This window comes from Aythya ferina (genome assembly GCF_964211825.1).
Source record: "Aythya ferina genome assembly, chromosome: 6".
Taxonomy (NCBI): Eukaryota; Metazoa; Chordata; class Aves; order Anseriformes; family Anatidae; genus Aythya; species Aythya ferina.
Window position 1 is genome coordinate 9,510,939 of NC_140303.1, and position 15,429 is coordinate 9,526,367.

At 44.2% G+C, this 15,429-nt stretch overlaps 1 protein-coding gene across 4 annotated transcripts in view; it reads left to right on the forward strand.

Annotated features, from left to right (window-relative positions):
- LOC311439266 (uncharacterized protein) overlaps window positions 1-15,429 on the forward strand; it is a 218,497-nt gene that overhangs the window by 128,727 nt on the left and 74,341 nt on the right. For 3 of the 4 annotated variants that reach the window (XR_014694628.1, XR_014694629.1, XM_084524761.1), the window contains one exon: window positions 15,335-15,405. Coding sequence is in view for 1 of the 4 variants with exons in the window: in XM_084524763.1 (XP_084380889.1) it covers window positions 15,362-15,405 (44 nt within the window). In the remaining 3 variants the exon portion in view is untranslated. Of the gene's footprint in view, window positions 1-15,334; window positions 15,406-15,429 lie in introns of those variants that run through there. The other variant, XM_084524763.1, reaches the window with a different exon arrangement.

Genomic DNA, 15,429 nt, shown 5'->3' on the forward strand with positions numbered 1-15,429 from the left:
TCTTTTATGGTCTATATAGATTCACAGACAGCGAGCATATCTGTAAGAGTGCATGGCTTCGTATTGGTGTAGGCACTGTTTAGTTTAGGTTTGCTTTCATTAAGTTTCACACACATCAGGTTAGGATTTCAGAAAGGAATCATCATGCAATTTTCCTCTTACATTTTTCTGTACTCTGGTTGTTAGAATGCAGAACAATGCTTTGTAGGGTTGAATAGATATTCTTTCTTTATTATGTGTACTATCCATGCAGGTATATTTTGGTCAAACTTCAGGATAGATGTCAGGTTTCAGAAAGAATCAATTAGGAGAATGGTTCTCCACTGATGCTGTTTGACCCACAGCAGGTACTAGTTCTGAACGAGGTGATGTTTTTTGCAAACTGTAGTTACTTAAGTTTTGTTTTCCTCAGGATTTAGGTTACATGCATTAACCTGTAACACTATGAAAAGCAAATATTGAAGGAAGATGGTTGGAATGAAAAATTGTATCGGAAGAAATGAATAGTTTTGATTCAGCTCCGTGAGCGATACTTCTTATGCCAAGTTTATGATTGACACTGGAGTTTCAGAAAGGGAGCAGGGAAAACTTCATTTTCTTAGAGTTGAGCGTTCCACCCAGTTCAGATAAGGACCACTGTTCACAGGGTAAATGGCATTTACTTCATTTGAAGTAAATATTGGCCAGCCAGGTTTAAAAGTGTCATAGGTTTTAGGTCCTAGAAACAATAAAAGAAAACTCTGGTTTCCTGCTGCTTCTTGTATGGGATAGGCTGTTTGGTAGAAAGCTTCTCCCAGTGCATTCTGTTGAATATGTGCTTGAGGATTTGGGGTTATTTCATAGCAGAACAGGACTAAGGGAGCACCTATATTTTTTGTAAGTCCTGCTGTTGCACTGCAGTTTGTGGCACCTCCATCTGACTGAAGCAGATCACCTTTGAGAGAAAAGGCAAGAGGAGGAAAACCAGGCTGGTATGTTTCCAAGGAAAGCCATAGTGCTTGAGACTTTCAGGCATCTCTGGAGGCTGGGCAACCAAGGCACATAGAGAACCAGGAGCACCGGGCCAGGGAATGACCCCTGCTCCCCAGAAAGCCAAGTCGTACTCTAAGTGAGACCCAGGGGTCAGACTCAGTGTGCTTGCCCCGTGTCTTTCTTAAAGCTGTCTGGAAGAAGCATTGGGGTGGGGGTTGCCCTGCTATCACGGAGTCCTAAAGTGACAGAAAAGCAGGTGAGCTCTGTGTGGCCCTGCAAGCTCAGTGGCATGATGAAGGCTGGTAGGAGCACGCAGCATCCAGAAACACTGTGCAGAGAGGAGGTTATGAAGAGTCACTAAGAAGTTGCTCTATAAGCTAAAGGCAAAGCCCAGAGAATAGAAAATACGATAGCAATGTGGCATGGTTGCACCCAGGGGCTCATTCCAGGACATTTACTAGAATGTAATTGGCTCTAGGGTTATTAATGGGGAAGTGTGGCTTAGTAACTCCTAACACACTTGAGCAGGGACTGTGTGAGACCTTGCAGACTGTCTTGCCATCACAGCTATGCTTAAAGGCTTAAAGGCAGTAAAGCTTCCACATTGGCAGCAGATTTCTAAAAGTCCATCAATGAACAAAGCCAGTGAAGCAGCTGAGTTCACCCCTGTCCTAATCCCCGTGATTACAGCAGAGTAGCACCGAGATGTGCTGGAGTGAAATGAGATCATTAAAAAAATAGCAGTAACTGAGCAGCAGCAGATGTGTCAGCCCAGGGAGGTAGCAAGAGCTACAGCAAGGAAGGGCAGGGTGGTTTGGGGACAAAGCCTGTGATATCCAGAGCTCTCATAAATGCTGGTCATTTTTAATGGAAGCTGCTGGAGCTCAGCAGCAGTAGAGCTTGTCATTTCAAAAATAAATGTTGTAAAGGTAACGTTATGCCCTGTTTCAGAAGGAAATGACAACAGTTTCCCCTTTGGAAGACTTCCCAGAGCCGAGCCGACGATTCAGTTTTGCATGAATTAAAGCATATACAGATTCATTCAGAGGGGCAGTGAAGGTGAGAAATAAATGCCTCAGAGACAGAAAAAAGCAGAGACAGATGTGGTGTGTATGAGGTTGGCAGCCCTGCACAATGCAGCAGTGTAGGCACGTGGCCTGCCCAGAAATATAGAGACTGAGTCAGAAAGCTATCAGAGCAGTCCTCGTCATCCCTTGGAGGTCAGAGAGGCTCTTAAGGATGGAGCTAAGCAGTGGACTCGCCTGGCAGCTACATCCTGCTATACCACAACAGCTGGCAGGAGGCAAATAGCATTGCAAAATTATCTCTGAAGGGGAACCATCTGAGCAAGGAGTTTAGAGACAAAGTGTCGGACATACAGGCCAGGTCTGAAAGAGAGCCCTCAGCCTCCTTTCACATTGTACTGGGTGAGATTCCTGTTAGAAGTAGTCCTATGGTGGATCCGCTAGGTATTGCAAAAAATGCTGAATCCATCTGCAGCCTTTACTGCAACAAAGTTCTCTTAATCTTTTTTTTATGCGTTTTATGGGAATTTGCAAGGACTGTTCCAAAAAGCACATGAGCAAGGCAGATAAATCTGTCTGTGGTTTTGTGTAGTGTCTGCAGTTGGTTTTCTGTAGAGGTTTCTAGTTGGATGTTATTTTGGGTAATATTGATTGGTGTTATTTTCCTTTTGAGCCTGGCCAGGGTTTTGTAAAATCATACCTGTGTGAATTGAAGTCCCTTCTTTAAGGCTGAGAAGGGCAGGAACAATGATGGAAGAAAAGAGCTTTATGATTTTATTTTTTCCACACATCTGGAAAGCACCTTGTGCTTTTCTAACTGGAATGTTCTTATAAGAGCAGTGCTTTGGGGACAAAAGACAAGCCTGGAGGGCAGCGACCCAGCAGCAGCCCGGCTTGCTGCTCCAGGGGCTGGTGAACTCCACAGGGAGCCTTCCCTGAGCAGAGCTGTTCACTGTCCCCAGTACAGGGCACTCGGGGACACTTCACCTCCCCCTGTTCCCCACACTGCGCTTTCTTAGTCTTTTTGCACCATTTCCTTCTTCAGGGCACACACAGATGAGGCTCTGTTTTGTTAACGGTGCCACATCCTGCTTCAGCATGTACCATCTGACCACATCTTTGTGGAGGGGTAAATATATTTTATTTCTGGATGGAGAACTCTTTTAGATGCTTCTTGAATTACTGGAAGGTATTGCTTACCAGTAACAAAATGCATTAGTCGTATGTACAGCCAGTTCTGCTTCAGAGATTTCTCATTTGGCTATGATCATTTGGGTAAGTGATCTGTGATATGTACCTGAAGAGTCCTAGAAAATCTTTTACTGGCAAATAAGACGTAGCTCTGACCTTCAGCAATTGGGAAAAAATAGGGAAATGGAACTTAACAAATCTATACGTGTTTTTACAGTGGCTCTCTTTTTATTAACTCAGTGAAGCCATTTTCAAAATTACATTTCAAAGCTTTTAAATGACCATAGTCTCTGGACATGTCGTTATTTTTTGGCTTTTCAATACGTATGTACTGTATTTTCTCCACAATATACATTTTTTGGTCCTTTTTTCCTCTTGTTCGGAGAAATTTTGATTTATTCAATGAAAGCTAATTAATTTAGGAAAAAAAAACGTGTCATCCACTAGGGAAGATCAGCAAGCAGGAGTATTTGGGCAGTGCGTGTTTAATAGAAATCATTCTTTGTGTAGTCGATTACATTGAGGTTAAAGGGAATAGAATTTGGACATCAATTTGGTCACTGAGTGAGGATAAGGTTTCCTGAATCTTTCTACACACCAGCAGCTGTATGGACATTGAAATGCTGCTGGTCTTCTGACGCCAGTCTGGGTGTCAGGGTATGGTCACAAACGCACTACACTGTATTTGTGCGTTTGGTGCCCACAACGTGTTTCATGCAGGATGTCTCGAGAAGGAAAGAGTGAAGAAATCTCTCCCATGACATGCAAAACTCCTGGCATGATGAGCGCCCCATGCGTGGTCTGGGGTAAGAGATCTGCCACTCTTGTGCTCATTGCAGCCACACAAGCCCCCTTGTGTGTTCCTGCCTCTTGTAGGTTGAGGGCTGGTCTGAGGTTGGTCATTCTTTGCGTGTTTGTGCCTTCTAGTGGTTTGGGGTGGAAATGAGGCAGGCAGGGAGGTGCTGGGAAGGGGGTTTGACTGCAACCAGTTGGCTGCACTGTGCAGAGGGGTTGGGAAGTGCTGCTGAGCTGCAGTGCTTTGGAGTTTGAATTCACCTCCTTGGGCTGGAAATGGCTGTAGCACTCACAAGACTTTGGTTCTGAGGATTAAAATAAATATTCTGTTCTATACGGTTCTCTTCCTGGGGGCCAGACAGATGTTTATCCCCCATGAGGGCTTGTTTCCCCTTGCTCTGCTGTGCTGATACAGTGAGTTGTGAGGCTGTGCTGTGAACCAGATCACCAAAACCTGGGTGAAAAGACAACCTCCTTGCCTGCACCTCCTTTTGTAGCACGTGTTGTTCCCATAGACATGGTGGGTGTAGACAGATAGCAGCCTTTTGAAGGCAGTGAGGCGTTATTGCTCTGAAATACTGATAATACATGATACAACAAGAATCTTACTGGTTAGCATGTATGTTTGTATTCTAACACACACATACAGTTTATACGTCCATTCCTAGATTTGCATCAAGCCTGGGGCTCACACAATAGCCAAAAGATGGTTAGTCCAAGATCCCCTTGGACTGTAGGGCCTTGGAAGCAGCCAGCACCAACACAGCTCATCTACCCTGGGAAATGACCTTCTCGTTTGCACGCCATAAAGCTGCAGTTCCTGTAAAACATGAGCACAGATCCTGTTTGTTTGTTTTATCAGTGTAAGTGGGGTTGGCACTGGAGTCAGTACTACCTGCCTGCTTTGGAGGTGTGCATAGTTTCCACTGGGGGACTTTGGGAGAAAGATATGAAAAAAGGGGCATGGAGGTCATGAAAAAGGGTCATGAGGTCTTGAAAAATCCTCTTTCTTTAGCAACCCGGATGTTAGATCCTGAGGCTTACCCAGGCTCGAAGGTGCTAAGTGGGTCTCTGAGTGCTCCGGGCACAGCCTGCCCCAGCACAGTGCTGTGCCTGCCCCACTGCTGGCAGCCCGCCTTGTGAGGAGAGACGTCCAGCTTCAAAGAGCCTGTGGTGGGAGAAGAGGGTGATGTTTAGTTGGATAAATCCCCACTCTGCCCCCTCATGAAGGCAGCCTGCACAGCAGGCTGATAGGCAGCCGGAGGCAGGGAGAGGAAATATTCTTGTGCCCCTCCTGTGGCGGAGCCCCCATCGTCAGAAGCCACCCTATTCCCCAGACCCTGCATCTGAGCTATACAGGTGCCTTTGCTGTCGCAGGAAGTGCTGGGAAGGTATATTTGTCTTTCATTTTGTGTGTGGGTTTTTTTTTCTTATTTTAAGTATTAGTGTTTGTTCTGCTTTTCCTTTTTGAGGGGGGAAATTCTGTCTTGCGGAGAGATGAAACTTGACATGCTGCAATAAACAGCCGGTGGGCTAGCTATAAATTTAGACAATTTTGAAAACTTGTCATACCGCTTGTATTCTGAAGTTGTGCTATCTATCGTGCTGGGTTAACAGAGAGCTGAAATAAGGGCTAGCTGCACACCGGGTGATCACAGGAAAAATACCACAGTGACAGTGGGCACCACAACATTTTCTAATGCAGTGTTTTGTGTCTTATTTTAAGGTGACCTCAAAACCAAGCCTGTGTGAGGGAATGTGTAGGTTTAACGCAAAGTGTGACTGAAATGGATGGATGTTTAAGAAGCTCCTTAGCCCTGCCAGGTGGCCCCTTACTGCCCAGCAGTTATATGGGCAACCTCATCTTCTTCATCTTTGTCACTGCTCTTGAATCCATCGAGTTTTGGTCCACAGTATAATAGCAGCCTAAGGGGACTGTCTCTGGAAAGTATTTCATTTTATTCTCTGAAACCAGGTGGGCTTTTTTTTTCAGCATGACCTCTGGAGCATAGTACAAAGATTGAGGTAAGTTTTCTCATCTAAAAGACCAATATAAGGTCTTTGTTTGTGGCCAGAACAGTTCTTTCTATTCCTACGTCCTTCGTCCTTCGCTGTCTGCTGGAAATGCCCCCATGCTGCACCATTGTTAAAGCAGCTTTTTGCCAGTACTTGCTGATGGGAACCACACCAATTATCACCTGAGTACCTGGGATTGTTCAGGGAATCTCCTGGCTAGGTCAGTAACTGCAGTGGAGCTGGGCAGGGAGGGGGAACACTTTGAATTCTTGGTGAACTTTATTGTTCTGGATGATCCGAAAAGGCCAATCCCCCTCACTTCTTCATCAGGCCATATTTTTAATTCCATCTGTTTTTATTGTGATTTATTTTGGAAGACATAGAGAGGCATTTTGGAAAAGATGAGGGGGGATTCAGCAAGCCAATATGGTCCTATTCCTCTGGTTTTCTTGCAGGCCTGCTCATTTTGAGGGGAAAAAGTAGAAAAAGGCCGTTTTCCAGGAAACAGATTTACCCTGCAAGACCTGAGACATTTTAGAGAAGGGGTCAGTGTGTTGTAGAAGTGTTTGCATTTTGTGTACAGGCTTGGCAAAAGTAGAGTGAATTATTTTAGGCCCCAAGATGAGAATATATGTGTGAGAGCTGGTCCCAGAGTTCATGAGTAGTGGTGCTTAGGTTAAGGAGCTAATGCAGAGCTTCTTTCAGAACTGTATTTGCAGTATTTGTTACGACAGGATGTGGTACTGAAAGGTCTACAGGGTTTCTAAGGCTGCATGTATCTTTTCTTTTTTTTTTTTTTTTTTTTTTGTGCCGTATGTGAGACAAAGCTATTAAAACCCATTTCTATCACAGTCTGTTCCCAGCATCACAATGTGGAAATACTGCTGCAGCTAAATTCGATATCCAGTATTTTGGTGGTGTGAAGAGGGCTGTTTTACCTGCTTCTTCCTGACTCTGAAACAGCACCATGAGAGCCATACAGTCCTCTGCCAAAGTCTAGTTTAGAACTGTGAGAAGAAAGAAATTATCCTTTTCTTTCCTTTACCGAGATGCCTTTAAAGTGCCTTTCTCCAAATGGCTCGAGACAGTTTCCCTACAAACAATTAAAATAAAAAGGAAACCAGCAAGTCTTGAAACACAAAGGCTAACCAAAATAAATCAAAACCCATCTGCCTATGCAAAATAGCCTTGACTAAAGCACATACTTTCTTATGAAGTGTAATTTACCAAATACTTAGATAAACAGCAGTAGTTTGCCTATTTGGCAGCATCAAAGGATTTCCTATGTTTCTTGATCTTACTTCAGCTAGTACCAACTCCTCTCATTGGTTTAAACCTGAAGGGGGTACTTCTCAGGATCGAGGAATACTCTTGAAATGGTTTGAAATAAATGCAGGAGATCACTTTACTTTTTAGCTCTGTGTATATAAGAGATACCCAGTAGTATATAAACCATCTTCCAGACGTGTCCAGCACCTGGTGAATCTGGGTTGAACAGAGCGGCCTGGACACGCTAGGAGGGAAAGCTGCATGTCGGGGGGAGCCCGGGCCTCCTCTGCTTTCAGTAAAGCTCTAATACTCGTCTGCTTTCCAGGGGAGAGAGGAGAATGCACCGGGAAGATGAAAAATTTTGATGTATTTAGAGAATAATAATATTTTTCTTCTCCCTAGGCCTAGGCAGCTTGGGTAAAGGGGAGGAATTTGGACATTAGCGAGAGCCCAGCTGATGTTAACAATGGCTGCTCTCTTGACTTCCATCACAGCAGATAGTGCCAGCTGAGAACGGAGGCTGTGCTTGTAGCTCTTTGAATGATATAAACCGGCCATTTTCTCTCGGTGCTGCTCCCGTCATGAGAAACCATCTCCCAGAGAACAGCTGGGAAAAGCCACAAATGGGAAGGACAACGGGGTGACAGGAGGGGAGGCTGTTCTGTCACCAGTGCAGAGGAGCTGCTCTGTCATCAAGGGTGGCCGTGCAGGGAATGGGATTTCTCCAAGCTGAGATGTGGTCAGCCCCTCGTGCCACACGGGACAGGGAGACACAGCTGAAGCCTTTTTCCACGTGGTTCTTGTGATATGGGTGAGCTGAGCTTTAGAAGTATAATAAGTTACTTGTGGCAGCCAGCAGCACAGGAAGCAGAGGGAGATCAGGCTCGCAGGTTTGACTGTATTATCACTAAATACTGTGCCCTCAATTATGTATGTAGTGGAGAAGGGAAAGCAAGTCCATTTTTTTTTCCTCCTTAGTGTGAAGAGAGCCTTCATTAGCTGTACCTTGACATGGTGATTTCAGCATCAGTGCCTGCATTAAGATTTCAGATTTTATTAGGGCATCAAGCAAAGACAGTAAGCCAAAGGATTTTATTTTTTTTTTTTTAATTTAAAAATTAGATGCAAATGCCTTTATGGCAGTATCAAAATGTGTTGCAGTTACAGTATTTCCCAAATGGAGGGTAGAAGTTATTTACAAAAGCTTGTTTCAAAGGCTAAGGGCTCTGCACCTATTATCTTGTGAACTTCCTTAGATGACAACAATAAAAAAGGACAGACTCCTTTGTTCGGCAACAACCTGTGAATGGAATGAATTCAGGAGAGACACTTTGCTAAGGCAGCAAAGTTCTCAAATATTACAGGCAGTGTGCCAAGTTCAGTACAGCAATTGCATTCACAAAGGCTACTAAGAAACAAAGATAAATGATCACTTAGTGCACCAGAAGTGCTTATTTTCTCTTTCCCTTTCCCTCTCTTTCCCATGAAGTGTGAAGAAATGCTCTCACTTTAGCATTTCTGCTGGTTGTTTTAGTTTCCATATGGAAATCTATGGGTGTAAGGATATTCCTTCTGCTTTTCCTCCTGCTGTCAGTGAGGCTGTCAACTTGGAGAACATTGGGGTAGGAGTGGATCCTTTCTCTGTAATTAAAAAATAGGCTATAGGAAGGCTGCAGCTCTATAATGTGCTCCATGTTGTGCTCCCATGTATTTTGCAAGAAGATGCTGGTCATTAATTGGAAAACATTAAAAAACAGAAAGACCACTCACTGCTTGCCCCAGACATTTCTTATGGTAAATATTGTAAGTTCTAAAGATGTGTTTCTTTACAGTTTGAAATAGGTGTTTCAAACTCCAGATCGTTGTTCTACCTTTCACCATTAGTTAAAAGGGTCCCTTAGTGCCTCACGTTTTCTTCCAATTAAGTGCCCCTTTCACATTCCTGGGACAGTTGTGAAGTTAAAGGGGAGAGCACTTCTGCCAAGGGATCCTCCCCTTCGGTTCTGGGTGAAGATGTGGCAATAGAGAGTCCCACTTGCCTGAAAATGCCTCTGAATTGGTTCAGATGCTTGGCACATAACAGAAGAATCCCACTGGATCCTTTGGGTGAACAACCCTGCTCCTCTTTTTTTTGGCAAAAGGAATCCTGTTCTTAGTGGACGGGTTAATAATTCATTCTTTGAACCTAATTTTGCTTTTGCTTAAGCCCTTCTCCTGCTCAAGGAAAGATGTATTATTTTCTAGTACCTACCCTATCCTATCCCAACCTATGTATTCCAATATGGAACAGGTGAGATCTGTATTCATTTTGTGTGTGGTAGTCACAAAGGCAATGCATGGCTTTGGGACACGCTTCTCAAAGAGCACATTCCCAGGTGAGCCCGTAAATTCTGTATCTTAAATCCTTTAGCATGTGGCAAATTTCCTCTCCTAGGCAGGTAGAAAGATGGGTCATAGGGTTTGAAAATGTAGACTGCAATTAATTAGGACTGGCAGAGAATTATTTGAATTTCTCACCTTTTGTTGGGTCGAGTTGGTGAGTTTTGGGTTTGATAATGAAAGATCATGAGGTGTCTCACCCACGTGTTTGGGTATTTGATGTTTCAGCCATCCTTGAGAAGCACCATCAGAAATTGGTCTGTATGGGGACGTCTGGTTTGGAGATCACAAGAGAGCTGTTGCCAAGCTAGAGCAGCTTCTAGATCCTTCTCACAGAAACCACCCCTATGGCCCCCTGCTACCAAAACCTTGCCATGTAAACCCACTACAAGAGGCAGCAGGCACAGGTTGCAGCAAGAGCAATGCTCGTTGGGTCAGTGAGAAAGCTGTTCACAGCGGGAGTGGTTAGGCAAGGGAGCAGGTTGTTGTACCTGTTGGTCCCAGTTCCCCTACCTGCTGTGACTTCCATCGCAGATTTTGAGTACTCATCCAGAGGAGGTGCTGAGCAGTCTGGTCCCAGTCTGAAGTTAGCCCTGCTCCAAGCAGAGGTTTGACTGGAGACCTCCGGAGGCCCCTTCCAACCTGAATTGCTCCGTGCTCACTTGGCTGCATGCAGTAAGTGCGCTGCACATTACCGTAATGCATGCTTTAGACAATGGTTACAGCCCTTGAGCAAAGGCAAATACATGTAAGATCTTAAAGCAATATTATCATCACTCCTAATGAATTCACTGGCTGTGTAAATATTTATAAACACGCAGCTTCCACAATGTAGTGTTGTAGTTTCCTAAAGATCTCTGGCTAGAAACAAAAGCCTTAAGAGCTCCCCTGTCCCTACTTAGCACGGCACTCTTGGCTTGATGGCGAAACCTGCCCGTTGAGTGCCCATCTGTATTCGTTTTGTCCCCCTGAAGTGCTAATCCTGTTTATCCTGTTGCCATAACCCCACTAAGTCTATTTGCTGATTAGCACTAGGCTTGATTATTTCCTTTAAGTACTGACAAAACATGCTGAAAACAAGGTGTACACACGGCAAAATTTGGATAAACAGAATTATCAAGGAAATGCTAGAGAAAGTCCAGGACACAGCACCGAAGATGCTGAGGGAGGGAGAGAGAGATGTCTGTACGCAGCTATTAGTCTTAGCTGGAAATCAAGGGGAGATTTAAGTGAATAATGTGGGAAAACTGGGAATTACATAGGCGCCTGAGATAAGGGACTGAGATTTTTCATCTCATGACAGCTGATCAAACTCCACTTACTTCAGTGGAACTGCACCGATATATTACAGCTGAGGATCTGCCCTTGTGGTTTGCAAAATCAGCTGCGAATATGTAATGGGGATGGCTTGTGTTCCTTCCGAAAATCTGAGACCTTTGAAATAAATCTTCAGCACACTTCATCTGTTGCTAGAGGATGACCAGTTGCAGGAGAACGGAAGGACCTCATGCGGCGTCAGAAAAGACAGCTCGTACCAGTGGTGCCCTGTGGCTTTAGAGTGACCTGGAGGACAAAGCAGCACGTAGCATTTTGTCCTGTGCTCATTCCTGTGTCGAGCTGATAACCTTTTCTGAGTTACCACGGAGCTTTTAACAGGCAGATGCCCCACCTAGTTTTAAAGACATCAGGTGATTGTATCAAGTCCCTAGTCCAATTTTTTCAATGCTTAATTACTCCTCACTATTAAAGGAAGATAATGCTTAATGAGGCCTGAATTTATGTGGCATCATCCCCTGCCCACTGGACCTTTTTATGTCTTTGTGTGCTAGGTTACGGAATTGCTGGTGTCTGAAATGTTCCCCCTGGATGGTTGGTTAGAGACCAGCAAGATTTGGTTAAGCTTTTAGGTTTCAGTTGTGGCTTTCTTACCAAGGTTTATGTCTCCCAAGACAACAGGCTATACAGCTTTAAAGTTGTTTATGCAGTCCGTGTTTACCTGGCTGAATTCCACCCAAACCCTTGTTTCCATTGGCTTCAGCCACCTCTGGCCCTGCAGGTCGAATTAATGGCAACCACAAACATGGCTGGAGACAGAATTTAAACTCGTGTCATCCAAAATAAACCCTAAACAAGGATGTCAAGGTCTACTCCAGACAGGATTGTCATAGCTTGTTTGGGGATTTCATTTGCCTGTTATCTCTAATTCAGCTACAAATAACAATTTCCTAAAATCAGTTCATGGGAACATACAGAGACGCTGTGCAGTAGTAATGAATTCACCTCATTAGTGCAATGAAAATAGCAGTTGTCTTAATGAATATGGAAACATATTTATTTAATGCAGACTTCTGGTGTCAGACTTCTGCACTTTTTGGAAGTAGATAATAGATGTGTTATCTGCCCAACTTATTCTCTCTTCCATTTTTCACTCTTGTGGTTTCTTTGGTAAATGTATGGCATTAAATGGTTGGAACAGCTTCAGTCTGACCCACAGAGCCAAGCTGAACCTTACAGCTGTTCTGTCTTGCTAGCTCCCCACAAACCAGTCCGAGGGTATCAGTGCCTGTCTCCTGCTACACTTGTGTTTTCTGCTAATGCAATTAACAAATGTCAAAGGATGGTCCCTGCATATGGTACCGCCTTTGGTGGCAGTACTCAAGCCTGTTCCTATTCAGATATTCATATTTATTAAGTTTTACGCCTGGCTTCACTCTCAGTGCCTCAAACTCATCTTTGGGGAGGCTCGTCTTTCACATGAAAAAGCATAAAGTGCTTTTTCTCCATTTCCACAATTCGAAAATGGTCAGCTAGATTGAAATTTGGGCCCAAATTGGACACAAATAGATCACCTGCAAATACATCTCTTAGGAAGTACAGCTTTGTGTTGGGCATGGAGGGGTCAGACAAATTTTAGATCATATCCAATTTAGATCATATCCAAGTATCCGGAAACAAAGGAAAAATGAGATGAGTGAGAGGCAGGGACAGGCAGGGAAAAAAGATTTGCTTCTGTCCTCTCTCAGGCAGCATGCTGCCTCTGAAGGTACTGAGTTACTAGAGTGCAAGCCAGGGTTGCAAGATATATATATATATAGATAGATAGATAGATATATGCGGGAGGATATTTTGCACCCTCGAGCTCACTGGACCTTCTGTGTGGCACCTTACTTGTAGACCAGCAGATAAATACCACCATGTATTTTTAGCATCTTCTGCCATCGTGGATACGAGGCAAGAGCAGGCCCATTTGCTTTCTGCACAGCAGTAGTTCCCCCCGGCGAGAGTTAGGAGTAATTAAAATGGCTGCTCCACAATGAAAAACGCATCGTAATGCCTAATTACAAGAACTTCTGAATTAGGAGCCATAAAATGCCTGCTGCTCCCCACCACCCTCTGACAAAGGTGTTACTGTGGGACAGGCTTTGCTGCCTTTCAACTTCCATGGGGAAGTCTTATCCTAATTGTCCCGACGTGTGCAGCGGTGTTTTCCCTGTGGGAAGCTTCGTGCCTTCATTTCGTTGGTGGTCAGTAGGGACCTGCTGGGGCTGAGGAGGTGATAAGAGGGCACATGAAAGGCCCACATAGTGCTGTCCTGCTGTCTGTCAGTCTGGGAGGCACTTGCTGGCCTCCTTTCCGGCCTCACGGGTAAATGAGGCAGTGGTCCGGCTGCCCGCAGTACCCAGCTTCCTCTAACTCTTAAAGAATGCAGCAGAGTGCGATAACCTCCAGTGCTAATTGCTGACACAACCTGAATTATGGAGTCATAAACAGAGAACTTTTAGTATTGCATGGGGGATTATTTACAGTGGAGAAGTGTGTGAATACTGAATTCTCTGAGTGATTTCTGGGTGGATTTCACATTTAACTTACGATAACCACCTTGATAAAAGCCCTGAGAGAATAATTCCATCTTGTAGCTTTTTCGTGATTGCTATTGTACGGGTTATAGATCTTACACTTTTCATTTAGATATGCTAAATAGGTTTTTTCTTCCATTAATAATGAGAAAATTTCCCCTTTTTGTATGCTTTTCAGAATTAAAATTAGTATTAACATTATTTGGCTATCAGGTTGTGAAGGGAATTTCAATGATATGAGCAAGAAAGTTAATTTCATTTTTAAAAGGATATTACTGGGTGAAGAGCCACGCAAAGGAGAATTTATGGGATCAGTCTTCTCTCCAACAGTTTTGTGAGTGGTCTACAATTCTTTTCTTTTTGTAGAAGATGAGTTTTGGACAACCCCAGCAAGCTCAATGTTTAAGTTTAAGCTGCTGAAAGAAGCACATTTCTGTAGGCTGTTTAGAGACCTCAGAGGAATGGTGATGGAAGGGCCAAGCCATGCCCTGCCTCAGTTTCTCCTGAACCACAGCACAAATGAGTGCAGCAGCTTTCAAGTGGTCCCTGCTGGATCACAGCAGCTCTTTCTGGAGCTTCCCAAACTGACTGGGCAGCTGTTTTTGTGTTTCATGGCTGCTTTGTGTCACTGTCCCCACTGCCCTCAATGGACATCTGGCTTCCTGTGATGTGCCTGGCAACTGTTTTCAATGTTTTTTTAAACAGCAGTTAGCAAATATGGCACATTATGGCTCTCTGGCGTTAAACAACGAACTCCTTTCCCTGGCCTTTGTTCCTTGGGTTCTCCTTTCAGCTCCCACCCACAGTGCAAAACGTGGGCTCTCCCTGGGGAGCCCAGAGGGGACTGGTTCCTGGGTCAGTAGTTACCGTGTTAGTCCAGTGCCAGAGCCTCTCCTGTCCATTCTCAGCCCTGCTCTGAAAGGCCTTGTCCCATCCATCACAGTAGAAAACAGGCTTTTTGCATCTGTTAATGCATCCTGCCTTTGTTTCCCCCTTTTAGGGTAAGCTGTTCAAATTCTAGCAGTCCTTTCCTCTGAAGGAAAGGAAAAAAGTATATATATATTTATTTTTTTTCCTGTATTTTTTCCTGGACCTCTTAATCTTGCTCGGCACTCCCAGGTGGCATCCTATTTGCTAGAAATGCAGAGCCCAAATCTGGTGCTTCAGCCAGTGCTTTCACCCTGCTGGCGAGAGCAGAAGGATTGCTTCATGTACCTCACAGGCAAAACAAACCCTCATTCCTGTTAAAGAGCATTCTGGTGTTTGGGACTAGAGCTCTCATTTGTTAAATCATTTTCAATTCCAGGTCTGTTCTCCAAAGGATGTGTTGCTCTTCCTCGATTGGCATCATCTGCAGACTTAATAAGCACACTCTGTTTTATCATCCAGATCATTAGTGGAAGTGTTGAATAGTCCTAGACCCAGGGCAGCTCCCCGTGGAGCACAGGTCCATCCCGCTGTTTCGTCAGTGAAACACTGGTAACAGCTTTCCATGTACTGCTTCCCAACCACTTTTGCATTCTTCAGCAGTGTGAAACTCCCTAGCTTCCTTAATTCAGCTATGAGAATGCTTTAAAAAACAGTGTCTAAAGTTAGGATATATGACATCTGCTGCTGTTCTTCTATCTACAAAACCTATCACCCTCTCACAGAAAGAAATTGCATTGTTTTGACACAATTTGTTCTTTAGAAACCCATGGTGGCTGCTACCCAAGTCCTTCTTTCTCCTAGGTACATACAGTGCAATGTGTTCAACTATTTATTCCAGTTTGGTTTTTCATTTTCTTTTCCCAGGATTTCATGTTACTTCTATGTCATTTTTCCTTTCAGAGGAGCCAAAATCAAGGATTTGGAGGAATGGATGCTGACAATGCCTGTCCCACACGTCAGTGCTGTTTGAGGTAGGAAAAGGGATGGTTTTGTGC